This window comes from Prinia subflava, chromosome 6, assembly GCF_021018805.1.
Source record: "Prinia subflava isolate CZ2003 ecotype Zambia chromosome 6, Cam_Psub_1.2, whole genome shotgun sequence".
In the NCBI taxonomy this organism is placed as follows: domain Eukaryota; kingdom Metazoa; phylum Chordata; class Aves; order Passeriformes; family Cisticolidae; genus Prinia; species Prinia subflava.
Genome location: NC_086252.1, coordinates 11,692,357 through 11,708,149, shown reverse-complemented (window position 1 = coordinate 11,708,149; position 15,793 = coordinate 11,692,357). Strand labels below are relative to the sequence as shown.

At 45.0% G+C, this 15,793-nt stretch overlaps 1 protein-coding gene across 1 annotated transcript in view; it reads left to right on the top strand.

Moving 5' to 3' along the window:
• The window catches only part of SATB2 (SATB homeobox 2), a 127,369-nt gene extending 112,112 nt beyond the window's left edge, over window positions 1–15,257 (top strand). Inside the window, exon 10 of the mRNA XM_063400232.1 lies at window positions 14,018–15,257. Within this exon, the coding sequence (XP_063256302.1) occupies window positions 14,018–14,473 (456 nt within the window). The 3' untranslated portion in view covers window positions 14,474–15,257. The remainder of the gene's footprint in view (window positions 1–14,017) is intronic.
• The last annotated feature ends 536 nt before the right edge of the window (window positions 15,258–15,793 follow it).

Here is a 15,793-nt window from a genome sequence, read left to right as displayed (position 1 = left end):
TCCAGTTGTGGCTAAATTTAATTCTACACTATTGTGCCATTATAGTCCAAAATAATGTTGACACCCTTGAATTTTCTAGTTGCTTTTTCTTCAGATTTATGGTTTGAAGCTCTACATTTTGCACTTACTAGACCCTATTTGATGTGCCACACTGAATCCAAGGCACGTGTGCAGAGAGAGTGATGAGAGGCCCCTTCCTTCCTGCTACAAGTCCCATCATGTGGGTGTTGGGGAAGGTGAGCACATTGTGCACTAAGTCTTAATGCAGAGCCGCAGTTGTTCTGGGGTTTTGTGAGCGATACGTGGCTAAGTCTCGTGGTTAGTCTGAAAAACCTTGGTATTCTCAGTCTTGCTTGCGAAAGCTTGGCAGCCAGGATTTCTTTTGTTGGGGTTTTGGTAGTTCTTAGAGTTGAACCATGCAGGGTATCACAGGAGTCTCTTGTAGCCACAAGAAGAGCTGTCTCCTCTTTCTGTGCTGTGTTGAGGGAAGCTGTGGTAGCAACTGCGAATCCATCCAGTTGTAGCAGAAAGAAAGAGACACACTAAAATTTCAGGACTCAACAAGCCCATAAAAAGATCCATCTGGACAGCACTTTACTAGTTAAGTGCTAAGTTATTATTATTATTTATTATTTATTTCCTCTCCTATTTTTCTTCTTACTGAAGAAGGAGGAAATATCTTTGTTCTTCCATTTGAGAAGTGAAATAAATGTATTCCCTGCAGCATTTGAAATTTTAATAATCCATAATAAATAAAATCAAATCTAATAACATAACTGCTTTCAATTGGCAACACGATCTCCTAGATGCATTGCAATGGCAGAAACATAAATAGTTGCAGCCTCTGAAAGCCTACTTCCTATTTGCTAAATATACTTGGCTTGCTTTAAATTCCTTTGTGTGCAGTCATTAATACAATCCTCTTTGACAGCATTTAATTAAAGTGCTTTTCTCTATTAAATTCATTAAAACTTTTTTTTTATATACAACTGTTTCCCAGACACTGAATGTTAAGGACCTGTAGGCCTGTCTTTAAATAACTTCTCTCTCCTTGTTGTAAATTGTTAATTAAATTTAACTTAGACTGTTTAAAGATGGCTTGGAAAAGAAAGCCAGATTTCAGGATATGGTCTCAATCACAGCGGATTTTTTTTAACACAGTTTTTTCCATGTAGTTATAGACTGCGTGTTATATTGTTTATGAATGTTGCTGTACTTTCAGCTGGAACCAAGCAAAGAAATACCCTAAAAAGCTCATTTCCATCTCACTTCAAAAATTTCCATCTTTTTAGTGCAGTTTCTTAGCCTAAGAGGATTTGCAAGGGGGGAGTAAGGAGGGAGGAGCTGTTTAGTATTAATAGATTATTGACAGCTTAATGTCTTGGCACCTAGACAGCCCATAAGGTATAATAAACAGGAAGCTGTCTGATGTGAGCGCAGTCAATAGCGTATTCAATCAGAACCTTTCAGTTAATTGCTGGTTGACCTCAGACATTTCCTTTAAGTGAAACTGTCCTTCGCTCAGATCTCATCTGGGTTTCAGGGTTTAATTTGAGAATGCCCTTTCCATATGGCAGCTTGTGCATACATTCCTGGTGGAGTTTCACTTTGCTCCCATGCACAGCATTATGAGATCCAGTATGTGCCCAGGGCTTTGCAAATTTTGAAGTGTGCGCTGGGCTGTTGGCAGGGGTGGGAATGCGCCATGGAGCTGGGCTGGGAATGCTCCATGGAGCTGGGCTGGGAATGCGCCATGGAGCTGGGCTGGAATCCACCATGGAGCTGGGCTGGAATCCACCATGGAGCTGGGCTGGGAATCCACCATGGAGCTGGGCTGGAATCCACTATGGAGCTGGGCTGGAATCCACCGTGGAGCTGGGCTGGAATCCACCATGGAGCTGGCCTGAATCCACCATGGAGCTGGGCTGGAATCCGCCATGGAGCTGGGCTGGAATCCACCATGGAGCTGGGCTGGAATCCACCATGGAGCTGGGCTGCCGTCGGGCACCGGCACCACGTTTAAAGCAGGCAGCGTTGTAGACTGACATGGGGGGTATTTCCAAAGCAGCTGGGCTGTTGCCGAGGGTGTTTTGGACGGAGTCAGGCACTGCCGTGGTGCCTGGAGAGGCAGCGCGGCATTAACGAGACGGGCCCAGCCCCTGCAGATGTGCAATGCTGCAGCCCAGCGTGGCTGCCCCGGCAGAAGGGTCAGCACTGCTGCCTCCATCCCACTCGCAGGCCCAGATTCCCCTGCTCCTCTGCACAAGTGCAGAGCAGAGCTCATTTGTATTTAGTTTCCCTAATTCCTGTACTTAGCCATTCTAATTTTTTCAGACTGTATATCTTGATGAGGCCCAGATAAGCTACGAAGGCAAGCAGGCAGGAAACCACACGGGCAGTCCCTGACCCTGACTAACTGGAAACCATCTGCTTATCTGGGGAGGAAACCTCCATGGAAATCTCTTCTAGCAAGTCTGCCACATTTGGGTTTCCCTGCCTTTCCCTCCAAGTGTTGCCTCTGAGTGTGTGTTTTCCACAGGTGAGATCAGGGAGGGTGAGCTGTGGCAGCTCTTGTTTGCAGCAAACGGGTCGGGATTTCCCGGCGGCAGTGCATAACTGCCATGTGAAGGAAATGCTTCTGTATCACAGCAAGTTTAATTTACATTTCATGCAGTCAGGAGACTTTTTTTTAATCTCTAGATCTGCAGTGATTGTGTCTTTTAGCCACTCATCATGCATTCAGATTGTGGTTTGCTGGAAGGAGCATTATTACTTTTAATCTCTAGTTTTTCCCTGGTTTTGATTCATTTCTGTGGTTCTCTTTGTCCCTCTGTGTCAAAATGCTTATGCCTTTTTAATGGCCTGATTAGCACCAGGGAAGTACTGCTGACTTAGAGTAATGTTTTTCCTGATGTTCCCTTGTTTAAATGAGATGAGGGTAAGAATGCTGCATTGCTGTGTTTGGGATCCATGAAGGACTCCTACCCGGAGCAGGTTGTAAATCTTTTGTCTTCATTCATGCATGTTGGAAAGGTGAGGGGGAATAGTTTAGAGATGATGATCCCTTTTCAGGAAGATTAGAGGATAAAAGAGGTTTGGAATAGTTATTTCTGGAGAGAATGGAACAAAAGGTGGCCAGACAGAACAGCACCAGTGAAGAAATCCCAAGGTACATGTTGTGACCCTGGGGCCATCAGCTGCAGCTCTCACACTTTGCTCCCAGGTGACTCTAGCCAGAATATATTCAGAAGTACTTTCTGGTTTTATCAGACTTACTGGCCAAGCTGCTAATCATTGTTACATTGACCAAAGGACTCCCACATGCAATAAAAATCATAAGCTTTATTGGATTTTGAGATAGAAAAGATTCACATCCATCTCCTTTTATAAACTGCATTACATTTTGTTCTTTGAGAGCTCCCATCAGTACAACCCTTAGTAAATACGATGGTGAAGGAGGTAGGTGGGTAAATAGATGGCTTTGAGCTGCTCTTTCTTGGGTGGTACAGCCTAGAGCTATAGAACTGCTTGAGCTGAGTTAAAGGGGTTGCTGACATTTCTGAAATGCTGAAAGAAAAAAATATGTTGGTCCTCTCTAAATTATTATTTTCAGTTCAAATAATAATAATAAAAAAGGTTTGTGGCAGTTTAGAGCAACATAATGCTTTGAAGGAAAACAGGAAGAATTTGAAAAGCAACAGTTGTTCTGAATAGAAGCAACCAGAATATGCTGTTTCATGAAAAATGCCTAAACAACTGTTTGAATTTTGTCAGAATATTCACCCCGCTGCTGCCCCAGGCAAACAGTTTGGCAAAGTAGACTTCACTTAGTCAATACTTTGATGTCATTCAGACGACATTTTTGACCAAAGATTTTTGACTGAAAAATGCCACGCAGTCCCAGCCTTATTGAAGCAAAGAATGGTGTTTTGCATGTCTAGCAAAAGCCTGGGACTCGTTGCACAAAGACCTACAGTAGCTGCAGGCTTGTGTTAAGTGTGAGCTTCACCCCTGCATTTACATCTGTGTAGCCAGCCGTGGGCAGAGCAGTCCAAGGAGTTCCCCACAGCAGCCAGCAGCAAAACTGGATGGATCCCAGGGCCATAACAGTGTCATCTTCTGCTTTGTCCTAATAATGCCTCTCTGGCCTTACATTAAACTGTTTTATTAAAACTGAACTAAAAACCTGTGAATATAAACTGCACGTGCTGTTGACTTTCCATAAAGTCATTTTCTACCAGCATCCAGAGTCTGTAAAATAGGTACAGGTCAGAGTAGTGAGACATGGAGCTCAACAGCATGGGAGTGAGATGCCAAGGTAGCTTCCTCTGTCTCTGCATGTGCCCACCTTTTCTAGAGCTTAATCAGGAAGATAGAGGATTTCAGATCTAATTCTCTGAGGCATCCTGTCTTCAGTGACCTAATCTGTGCAGGAGACTGTACTTTGGTCATTTGATTTTTATTTACCCAGTTTCAAGCTAAGGGTATAATAAAGCACATTATGCCAGTTGCGTGTGTGGTAATACTGGATATTTTGCTTTTACCATGGTAGTTGATTATAATGCACTTTTTAAGACTTGCTTTCTAAAAAAAGGAATATTTATACTTTTATGTGTTTGATTCACACAGTATAGTTTGCACAACTCCTGTTATTAAGTGCACTGGTGGTTACATCTCAAAAGCCAAAAAACATGCTGAGTAGTGTTTTATCAGCACAAATCTGCTATTTTCACTAACCATAACAGTCAGGTCCTCCTGGCTTCTAACTGCTCCCATTGTAAAAATTAGCAGTACAGTTGGGTATTCTTGAAACCCCAAATAGCCATCTGTAAGGACCTAAAACAGTTTGATGGGACAAATAATTACCCCCCCACCAGAATCCAGTGTCTAATCCAAACATATCCTTCCTGAAATAATGCAGTGCCTACTCCTGGTCTGAGTAACTGGAAAACAACGTGATTACAGTGGCGCCATTCGTGCCACCATAGTTAGGGGTTTAGAGCATGACCTTAAACATGGCTCTAGGTTGGGGCTTGTCAGGGAAGATCTTGCTCACACTGCCCACAAATACTCCTCTGATTTTCAGAAGAAAAGGAGAATATTTGTAGTGTTAATTAAACAAGAAAGCATAGAGGACACATGAAGCATTTTTTGTCTGCAGCAAACCAAACCAAAACCCCTTTTGTTGCCTCCTTAGTTCCTGTGGTATTCTGACAGCTCCTCATTAGGATTATCAGGGTTGAGATGGCAAAAAGCAGAACTGACCTGAAATCTTTGGCAGACCCTCCCTTCAGCCACAACCAAGCTCAGGCTGTGTGTGGAAAGTGCTAAGCAAAACTCTGCACACCATAGCACCCCAGAGAACCTTGCTAGGGCTGTGAGAGAAAGCACAGAAGAGGCAAGTCAGAGGCCCATAAAGCTCATCATGTTGTTTCAGAGAAGGTGAGTGTTAACTGGAAGGTTTGTGGCCCTCAAGGTGCACACAGATGTTAGAAGTCCCGCTTGAGGGGCTTAGCATCACCATGAAGGAGGGCAGTGTTCCTGCGGCTGTTGCTTTTTCCCTTGTGGATGAGGCTGCCCAGCTACCACAGGTTACAGGCAAGAGAGACTCCTGTGGCTTCTCCAAGGCCGGCAGAGTCCTGCCTGCCTGCCAGGGGTGCAGCAAACTGGCCCCCGTGCCAGCTGTGCTGGCTGTGCCCCATCCCCAGACAATGGAGCCATCCATCACCGATGCCTTCAGGAGAGAGTCTGCAGCGAGGTTGTGCAACGCTTCCTGGCCGCACTGCTGCGCTGTCACCAGCGCCTGGCTTGTGCCAGCAGCAGCTGGAGTGGGTCAGGCCGGCTGCGTACCGACACGGGAGCTGTGTGCCCACTCCACCTGAGGGCTGGGCTGGAGCTGCTGGCAGCTCTTCCAGGCTGCAGCCAGGTATTGGAGAAAGAGGTACGCAGTGCTGGTTGCAGCCACTCTGCAGTGAACCGAAGGGTCTGGCTTGAACCAGCCCAAGATGGGAAATTCAGAGCTGAGACATGAATGTTCATCAGCGTGAGCTCGTTTATGCTGCCCCGTAAAATCAGCCAGTTCTCAGGCACTTGCACAGCAATGAAAGTTGTGCCTGTGCTTTGCGGGAAGAGTTGAGTTAGCATTCAAGGGAGAGCAGTTACCCCAGGAAACACCGGGACACTGGTCTGCATTGTCAGAGTTTTCTGATTTATTTTTTAAACGTTGTACAGACAAAATAGTGGCTATTGTGTAGGCACGTGCTGTCTATTAACAGAGATCAGGAAAGGGAAATAAACCACACATTACTGAAGAATAAGATCATGATTGTGGTCAAGTGGTGGCAGAAGTTTTTTTTCTCTTTGTCAAGCTGATTTGTAAACATTCTTCAAACAACTGTGCAGACAGCAGTGCCACAGCTTCTTGAAAGGAAAGCAAAGACAAGGAAAGATTCTTCTGCCCAGATGTTTCAAAGTAACCTCTTAGACCTGTCCCAAAGTTATCTGGTCATCTGAAGCTGTCATTGCAAGCTATGCTGCACATGTGGCCTCTTAGCAGTGCAGTGTAATCAGGCTGTAATTTATATTTTATCTCCAGTGATGATAGCACTTAAAAATGTTTTGTGGTGGATTTGCTCTTTGATGCATGGTAAGCTCCTGTTAGCATTAATGGGAGCAGTGTGTGCTGGGGAGGGGGAGAGACACCTTCCCCCTGCCTTCAAGTCAAGATTAATTATGTTTTGCTTATGCTTATCACTGTGTGGATGCCAAAAGCAATGTACAACTGAAAATTCCACGGGGTTTTTAAATTCCTGTTATCTTTTTTCTCACCTTTTAGACCATTTTTGATAGTTTGGTCCTGGAGAATTGCAGGCTGGGGCTGCTGTTTCAGAGGCTGGGTGTTCAGTGTCTCGCCATGCTTTCCAATCCCTTCCTGTTTCCTGCCCTTGAGCAAGGCAGCCACTGTAAAGCAAAGGGAAGCATGTGGCGACTGTGTTCCAAAGATGTTGGAATGAATCACTTCAACCAGCTTGCATTCCAGCCTGGAAACCAAACTTGTCTTTGACTTCGAGTTCTCTGTGGATCTCATTTCTTTCCTCGAGAGTCCTCTCTTAGTCCCTTTTTGTGTAGCTTGGAGTGTGACTTGTCCCTCGGAGGCAGTAGGACACAGGGTTTGTCTGATCCAAGATTCTGGCTCCACTGGTGGTCAGGAGCAGATGAAGGTTGATAGGAAAGGCCGGAATATTTGGGGTTTTTTTAGTGTGTGACTACTTTTTCTTTGCAGACAAAATAAATGGGACCCAGGCTGCTGGCTTACGAGGTGGTGTAGCCACCAGTTCTGGTTGGCTGGTTTGGTCTGGCGTTCATGAGATGGGGCACATCATATCACAGACAAGTATTGTAATTATCTCTAATAAGGCTGTTTACTCTTGTGAAGAAATTACTGAGATGCATTGGAAAATGCACAGGATGTGTGGCCAGCATTTGAGCTACAAAATTAAAAGAAGCTCAGACTGAAGTTAGATGAAAGTGAACATATTTATCCATGTCAGACTTCCTACCATTTTGCACGCTCATATTGATTTCTTTTGACACGGTCTTCTTTTATTGAGTACCATATATTTTTTTAAATCCCTTACCGATAACCGTACCTGCTAAGGGCAATTGTAAGAGGAAACTAAAGTATATTAAACCTGCCTGGAGTCAAAATGTAATCTAACACCTGTAGTCTGCAATTTGTCATCACTTCATAGATACTTTTTCTTTTTTAATAACAGTTTCGGATTTCCCTGAGTTTTGACCTTAGGATACTGTATAATCCAAGAAAAGCAAGGAAACTAAACCACAGTCTTTAACACAGCTTTATGGTGTCAAGGTGTGAAATCACTCTGAGAATGAGCCCAAAGAAAATACTTCCTTTGGTGCTGCGACTGGTGCTGCAGTGTTTACCCAGAAGAATGTATTTTAGCAAGGGAAGAAAAAAGACTAGTCTCAAGAACCACATTTTTAATAGGAATGAAATGAACACAGGTGCAAATTGTAACTTCTGCTACAGTTTCTTGTACAGACATTCCTAGAAACCTGTAAAGAGTCTTGGCACAGTGATTGTATGTAATTAATGTTCTTACCCCTGCAAGCCCCAGCCTGGAAGGCTGTCAGGGTGGAGGCCTGGTTATGGCAGCTGCTGCCTCTGTTCTCTTCTTGCACATGTCTACATGTGAACAGAGACCAAGGCTAGGGAGCGTAAGGCTGTTTATTTGAATAGGTAATCTCCTGCAGATCATTCCTGTAAATTCTGGTAAGAGGATGGTGTCTCCTTCTTGGTATAAGATTCTGTTGCAACAAAAGGGAGTTTGTCTCTTCAGGAAACTCTTACCAGGATAGCTGGGCACTGCCTGGGGGCTCTCAGCTTACAGTGGTGAGGTGTTGCTCAGTAAAATGCAGCTGAAGACCTTGTTTAGGCCAGTCTTCAGCCCTGCCTTTGAGTTCAGCAGGCCATGGGAAGGAGCTTTTCCAGTGGCTTGCTGACAGGAGGAGTGTGGTGAACTGTTTTTGCATGGAGTCAAACTGATGGCAACTCCTGCTGATGAGCCATGAATGCTTGTAAGGGCAGTTACAGATTACTGGTGTTAGGTACAAAATGAAAGTTCTGGATGTACCTTTTGTAGTATGTGTCTGTTCTCTCTGGCTTTACTTTGGGGTCCTTAAGCAGGCTAAAATATTTCTCTCTTTGGCGTAGAAGTCCTTGATGTGATACAGTGTTATGCCTGGCTATGTGAACAATGTAAAAGTGAAGAAAAGCTGAAAGGTGAGACCCCTTCCCACCTGAGAATAGACTGGTAGAATTACTTGGTTTGGAAAAAACTGTAAAATTATTGAGTCCAACCATTAACCCACCAAGGCGAGGTCCACCACCAAAACATGTCTCTAAGTGGCACATCTTACACATGTTTTAAGTACCTCTAGGGATGGTGACTCCACCACTTCCCTGAGTAGCTTGTTCCAATGCTTTACAACCCTTTCATAAATATCCAATTTAGACCTCCTCTGGCACAGAGAAGGCTAATGCATTCAGCTTTGCTCCTTGTGGGTTCGAATTATTGAAATTGGTACTGACTTCCACATGCCATCGAGGTGCCTGCCAGTGCTCATGCTGTCTGTGCACAGAGGCCGGTGGTGGCTGTTCAGCAAGGGCAGTCTCTGTTGCAAGTGCAGTCTTCCAAGAGTGTACTGTTGGTGCTTCTCTTAGCGAGGGGCACCTGGCTCATCATCTCGGCAAATCCCAGCGGGAGGGAGCTCACATGAGTGATCCTCTCTGCAAAGGGAAGGGCAGAACCACACTAGGAAACAAAAAAGCTTGGCGTTTTCACATAGAAAGGCAGTTCCTGATTCCAGTGTGCTGCAAAGGCTGTCCAGGCAGTGAAGGGTGACGTGTCACAGGGCCTGTGTTGTCAGCTGGTGCCTCACTGCTGGTGATGCCCGGGTGTGTGTGTGTTCTGCACTTTAGCATCGTGCTTGGCTCCCTGAGCCACTCACCAGCGTCACGTGTGTAGTGCTAGCTGGAAAGTGGGTGGAAATGGAAACAAACATCAGTGGCATAGTGAATCCAGCCAAAATTAAATACAGTACAGGCACAGACTGCCATTACATGACGTTCATCTTTCGGTTTGGGTTCGCTCACCTCTCTGTTCTGTGGGAACGCCAGTCAGGTTTCTCCTGTGGGAGCACATGGAGACATGGGAGTGGATACATGTATAGCAGTGCAACAATCCCTTCCCCTGATAATTCTTGGCTTTGGATTTTAGATAGACCGCAAACCCCTAGCTTATTACAAATAATCCTGATCACTCCCGTAATGATACACTACATTATATACTCTCCTAAATTTAATCATTCAATATCTCACTTCCTTCCCTGTAGGCATGTACTATTATATTTTACACATGGCTTCCAGCTGCTTTTCATTGTGGCCTTCAAATCATATTTCAGTAGAATGCGATCTAAGACCAGTCACTTTATCATTTAAAGTCAACTTCCATCACAGTCATTTTCTTGCAAGCTTTCTGCCAGAGCTGGTGAATTTGTTTCAAAAAGATAAGTTTGTCTGTGAGGAGAAAGTCTACCTGAATGAACCTTCATGAAGCAGCATCTTCCAGAGATGCTCTGTTCTCAAATGCTGAAAGGCAGCCATGCCTGTAGAGTTTGAAAATTAAATCTATGGAAGGAATGAAAAGAATAAGTCCTCTGGGCATGGAAGGAAATCTTCCCATTTGATTTGAAAGTAGATCAGAAGTCAGGAAGGAGAAGGGAAGTCAGCTCCAGATGGTGCTGGCTGTGGAGGAGGAGGCTGCCCCACCTGTGGCTGGGGAGCAGTGGAGAAGGGCATGGGGGAGGAAAATGGAAGTGGGGAAGGGGATCATGGGGCATCTGTGCCACACAGTGCACCCTTGTGAGCCCAGCACCAGCTTCCCTGGGAAAAGGAAAGCTGAGTGTGGCCATTGTTGCTGTCCCTTACCTCAGAGGCCCACCATGTACATGATGCTGTGTGGTCAGTCCGGCCACCACTGGGGGCTCACCTGTGCTGGAAATGTTCTGCACCCTGTCATGGAAAATCAGTGGTGTTTCCTTCTTGGCAGTGCAGAGGCAGAGCAGCACTGACCCAAAACCCAAAGTCATATGGCAGAGTTTGCACAGCAGTGTGTAAAGCTGCTGGAAATTCTGCTGGCAGACGTGAGAGCCTAATAATGACCCAAGATCTGAAAATCTGGAACTCCAAAAATGGTCTGTTTCCACTGTGAGGCTGTGGCATGCAAAGCCAGACATGAAGTAAGCCAATCACTCAAATTGGCCAGCATGCTCGTCAATCAAGTGTAGTTTAAAGCAAATATTTAGCATAAAGGTAATTTGGATTTCATATTGTACCATATGCTCAGCAGTTGATCTGGTTTGCACAGAAAAGTGTTCTCTGCTGTGCTAAATAATTTAGCCTGTCTTGTCAGAAGGAACTGCAAAACTGACCACAGCCCAGATCTGAAGGACATTCAGTGCATTTATCCATCTCTCTCTGTATGGCTAAAGTTCTGTTGCTGAAAAATATATTGTGGCTGAAATCCTTTGTTAATCCCACTGGTAATTCAGAGGAAACCCCCAGAAGTTAATAAAATAATGAGATGTATCTGTTAGAAGAGCAGCTTTAGTTTCTTTTCATTACTTAGGATAACAGGAGATGAAATAAAATACAACATTTTTCTAGTATTTTACACTGATAACCCCCAGGTTTTGCATTTTTCTCTTCTGGAGAAGGTGGAGAGGTCACTCTGGAAAAGGAAGGGTTAATTGAAATGACTCTTCCCCCCCGCACTCAGCCCTCTCTTTGGTTGATTGCTTTATAGATGCTGTAGGCATCTCTTCATCTCCTTCAAATTAAACATTTTACTGCTGCTGATCCCATATTGTTGGATTTTTTTCATCATTATATTTGATTGGAAGTCTTGTAACATTTTTCAAGCTGGATCATTTCTCATGCTATTTGTCAACTGAAAAAGGGAAAAAAAGAAAAACCCTTCCAACTGCAGCAAGAATGAACTGAGTAATTCACACCCTTTCTGGATGTGTTTCTATCTCTGTTAGATGCTACTTGAATCCCGCTTCTGATTAGCAACGCTACTTGCGGCTTTTGTGACGCTGTCTGTAAGTTCCCTGGCAGTTTATTTGTGGTGCTAAATCCTTTCGGGTTTGGTTGCTCTGGGCCTTTGTCAGGGGACAGGACCGGAAGCCACACCAGGGGACATTAGGTAGGGTCCGTGTGACACATTTATGGGGCTTGGTCCGTGGCTGGAGCCAGCGACCCTGGGCTCTGCCGCTTTCAGTGCTCCCTGCTGACGTAGGTACGGATCCCACCCTCATCTGAAACCCCTGTTTGGAAACGTCAGCCCTTCTCTTTGAAAGCAATCCATGGACAAAAAAGAAATCCTCAAAGTGCAGCTGAGCCGTTCCATTCATCGGAACATTATGCTCTTTTATTGCAAGAGATGTAATAAAACATAAAACAGAATATCTGTCATTTCCTTGAGCTCCCCCTTTCCCCCCGCTCCTTGGTTAGCCATTTCTGTGACACCCTCAGTGTTTACGTGCTCGGGAGGAAAGTGCACGGACTGACACCGAAACGAGTTTGCGGTGTTTCTGCCCGGCCTCGGCGCTTGCCCGCGGGGTGGCAACTCCCGTGCTGGCACCTGCTCTTGGCTGTCCGTGGGGAGCCGCCCCTCGCTGGGCTGTCCCTGCCGCTGTCCTGGCACGGCTGTGCCCGTGGGGACGGCGGGCAGCGCTGGCAGCAGCAGATGTGCAGCAGCAGCAGATGTGCAGCTGTGTCCCTGCCCTGCCGGTGTCCCTGCCCTGCCGGTGTCCCTGCCCTGCCAGTGTCCCTGCCCTGCCAGTGTCCCTGCCCTGCCAGTGTCCCTGCCCTGCCGGCCCTCGCTCAGCCCACTGCTCACCGAGGCACCGGGACATGGTGCGGGGCCCCGGGGGAGCAGAGCCCAGCCCCTGTCACAGCACCCCCGGCAGGCTCAGTCCTGGGCTGGGGACTGCGATCTGCTTCCAAAAGCTGTGAGTGGAGATCGCCGATGTTACAAATTGTTACGGCAGCACCGTTTGATGGAGGAAATGAATAAAGGGCTCTGGGGCACAGAGCCTGCTCATTTATTTGCATAAGAGGCTGATATTCCACAGCGGACATCCCTCTTGCCGTAATAACTTGACTAGTGTAGCATTTTACTGGGGGCTTGGTGTGTGTGTAAAATTCAGTGCAAGTTCTCAACACATTTCCATTATTTATCCTTGACGGTTTTTTTCATGAGAGAGCTCTGGATGTTACCGTTTGCAACAAAGACATTTTCTTCTTGGTTAAAGAGCCAGAATTCTCTCTCACTTGTGGAAGAAAATAGTTATCTGTATTGATTTTGTTAGCTTTGAGTGTCAAGGTCTAATAATTATTTCCCTGCATCTGAAGAAACCTCTGGGCAAATACAGCCCTCAATCCTGTGGGGGATTTTTTTCTGTTAATCTCTCTTGTATAGATTTGGTTTTAAAGAAAGCATATGGAGCTCCTCTGTGTTTTGAACAATTCAGAGCAGGTATTTTTTCCCCTGGAATAAGGGCTGCACGAGGCCCTTAGTCATTTTAAGTGGCTGTTACGAAGATTAAGAGCTACATATGCTTTCCTGAAACTTGCCAAAATGGAGATACTGTGGGTGAAAATCTGTTACAAGACTGCAAAGTGTGTTTGCCCAGAGGGTGTCTCAGAATGGAGGGCTATAATTATTTGAACTCAGAACTTCTCAACTAGTGAAATTACTACAGATGTAATACAGAGAAATCTGTGCAGGAGACATGTTAAAGCCACCTATGTGAAGCAACTGAATTGACTATGCTGTCTCTCTTGAGAGAAGGGAAATCTTAACAAATCTCTGCACTTGACAAATTTTTTTTCTTCCATAAAGTAGCTGTGATAGATTTTAATGCAAAATCATTATCCATAAAGTAGCACCTGACAATCCCACATGTGCCTAGGTCTTTGTGGTACTTGAAATCTTGAATAAATGGTCCAAGTGTCTAGCCTGAAAAGATGAGAGGAAGCAAGGATGGGGAGAAGAGGAAAAAAGCTGGAGAATTACTTTTCTGGGCTGGGGCAACTGGCCAGTCATCATGACCATGAGACTGTAATACCTTTTGACTTAATTTTTCTTTTGGCTATTTTGCATTTTGTATTTCTTATTTTGTGGGTTTACATTTATTTTATATTTTTTGCCTTTTATATCACTTCCTCCTTTCAGTCTGTAGTTAATGGTGTTGCTGTGTTACAGGTGAGAAAGGCAGTGGACAATGCACATTAATTGTACAATTAACTGCATTAATTGTACTTGACCTAAACAAAGTGGGTCCTGTGAACAGACCTGTACAAGTGCCCTTATGTCAAGCACTGAGGGGGTCAGCATGTGAAGTGTGTGTCTGTTTGATCTTCTAGGTGCTGCACAGACAGCAGTCCCAGCCTGCCAAGGAGAATTCCCCACCCAGAGAAGAGGCTCCTCCTCCACCTGCTGAGGACAGTTGTGCCAAAAAGCCAAGATCCCGTACCAAGATCTCCTTGGAAGCTCTAGGTATCCTTCAAAGCTTTATTCACGACGTGGGTCTGTACCCCGATCAGGAAGCCATCCACACCCTCTCTGCTCAGCTGGATCTCCCCAAACACACCATCATCAAATTCTTCCAGAACCAGCGCTACCACGTAAAGCACCACGGGAAGCTAAAAGAGCACTTGGGAACGGTGGTGGATGTGGCAGAGTACAAGGATGAGGAGCTGCTGACGGAGTCAGAGGAGAACGACAGCGAGGAAGGCTCTGAGGAAATGTACAAAGTAGAGGCTGAGGAGGAGAACCCCGACAAAAGCAAGGCGGCTCCAGCAGACATCGACCAGAGATAATGTGAGATAGGAGTGCAGAAAGCAATACATTGATCCAAGGATTTTCTGGTTTTATTTTTGATTTTTTTTCCTCGTTTTCCTTTTTGTTTGTTTGTTTCTGTTGCGCATGATCCATGTGCAAACCGAATGAATTCAGCATTGCCCGATCAGACGTCGCCTTGACACAGACACTCGAGTGTTACACTTCTACATCTGACTGAAGCAATCGTTGTAGTCACATAGGATTATGCCTTCATCAATCTTGCACTTATGAAAGGGACAGCTAGCAAGTAAATGGGAAGAAAAAGTCCTATGAAATCAGTGAAGGGAAATTTACAACTTTGTGTGTGTATATATATATTTACAGAATATATATATATTAAATTGCATGGGACGGAACTTTACAACCTGAAAGTATAGACTGTGAAATGAGTTCTTTAAAGATGAGACTTGTTTATGTATTAAAACCACTTCACAATGAGTTGCTTTGGCTTTTTGATAAACTGCCGCCTGCTCTCAGGGTGTGGTGACTATTTTTGAATTCCTATTTATTTTCTATGTTTATCCCTGATTTTTTTTTTTTTCATTATTATATGGCTTCCTATCTGGCAACTTGATGGGTAATTTTTGAGGTATTTAAAGACATAAATCAACACTGCCAAAAAAAGAAAAGAGGAAAAAAAGAGAGAAAATGGAAAAACAAATCAGGGCACCTTAAAAAGAAAACCAGTAAGTTAAAAGTACTTTGAACACAATGCACATTTAAAAGGATACAGCACGTTCCACTCTCCAGATAGTCCTTTCCCTAGTGAACAGATGAGTTTTCATGGGATTCAGAATGACTAAAACTGAAACGCAGTGCATACAAGACTTGTCCATTAACAAGGTCTTTATACAAAGAGAAAAAAGATAAACGTGTTGAGATTTGATGTATGGATTTCATACTATCAACCACATTTTACTGTGGATTTTATTTACCTGTTCTCTGTTTCAGATCTTAAAATTTATAAGCTTCCTTCTTGTCGTTGCTTTTTTGTTTATACTGAAGTGAACCACACACACACGAACACACACACGTGTAAAGTTACATTGCGACACAAAACGCCACAATCCCGAGAACCCTGTCCAGGTAAATTGCTGGCAGCCCGAGGGTTTGCGTTGCTGATTCCCGCTCGCCCTCCTCGCGGCCTCCCCCGTGTTTCTGTTGTAGCTGGGCTTCCTCGTGTCCCGCCTTCTGTGCCAGTGCAATGAAGTGTGTTTGCAGCCGCAGGGCCCCGGCCCGCGGGCCCCGGCGCTGCGCCCCAGCCCAGCCCTGCACCCCAGCCCTGCTCCCCCAGCCCG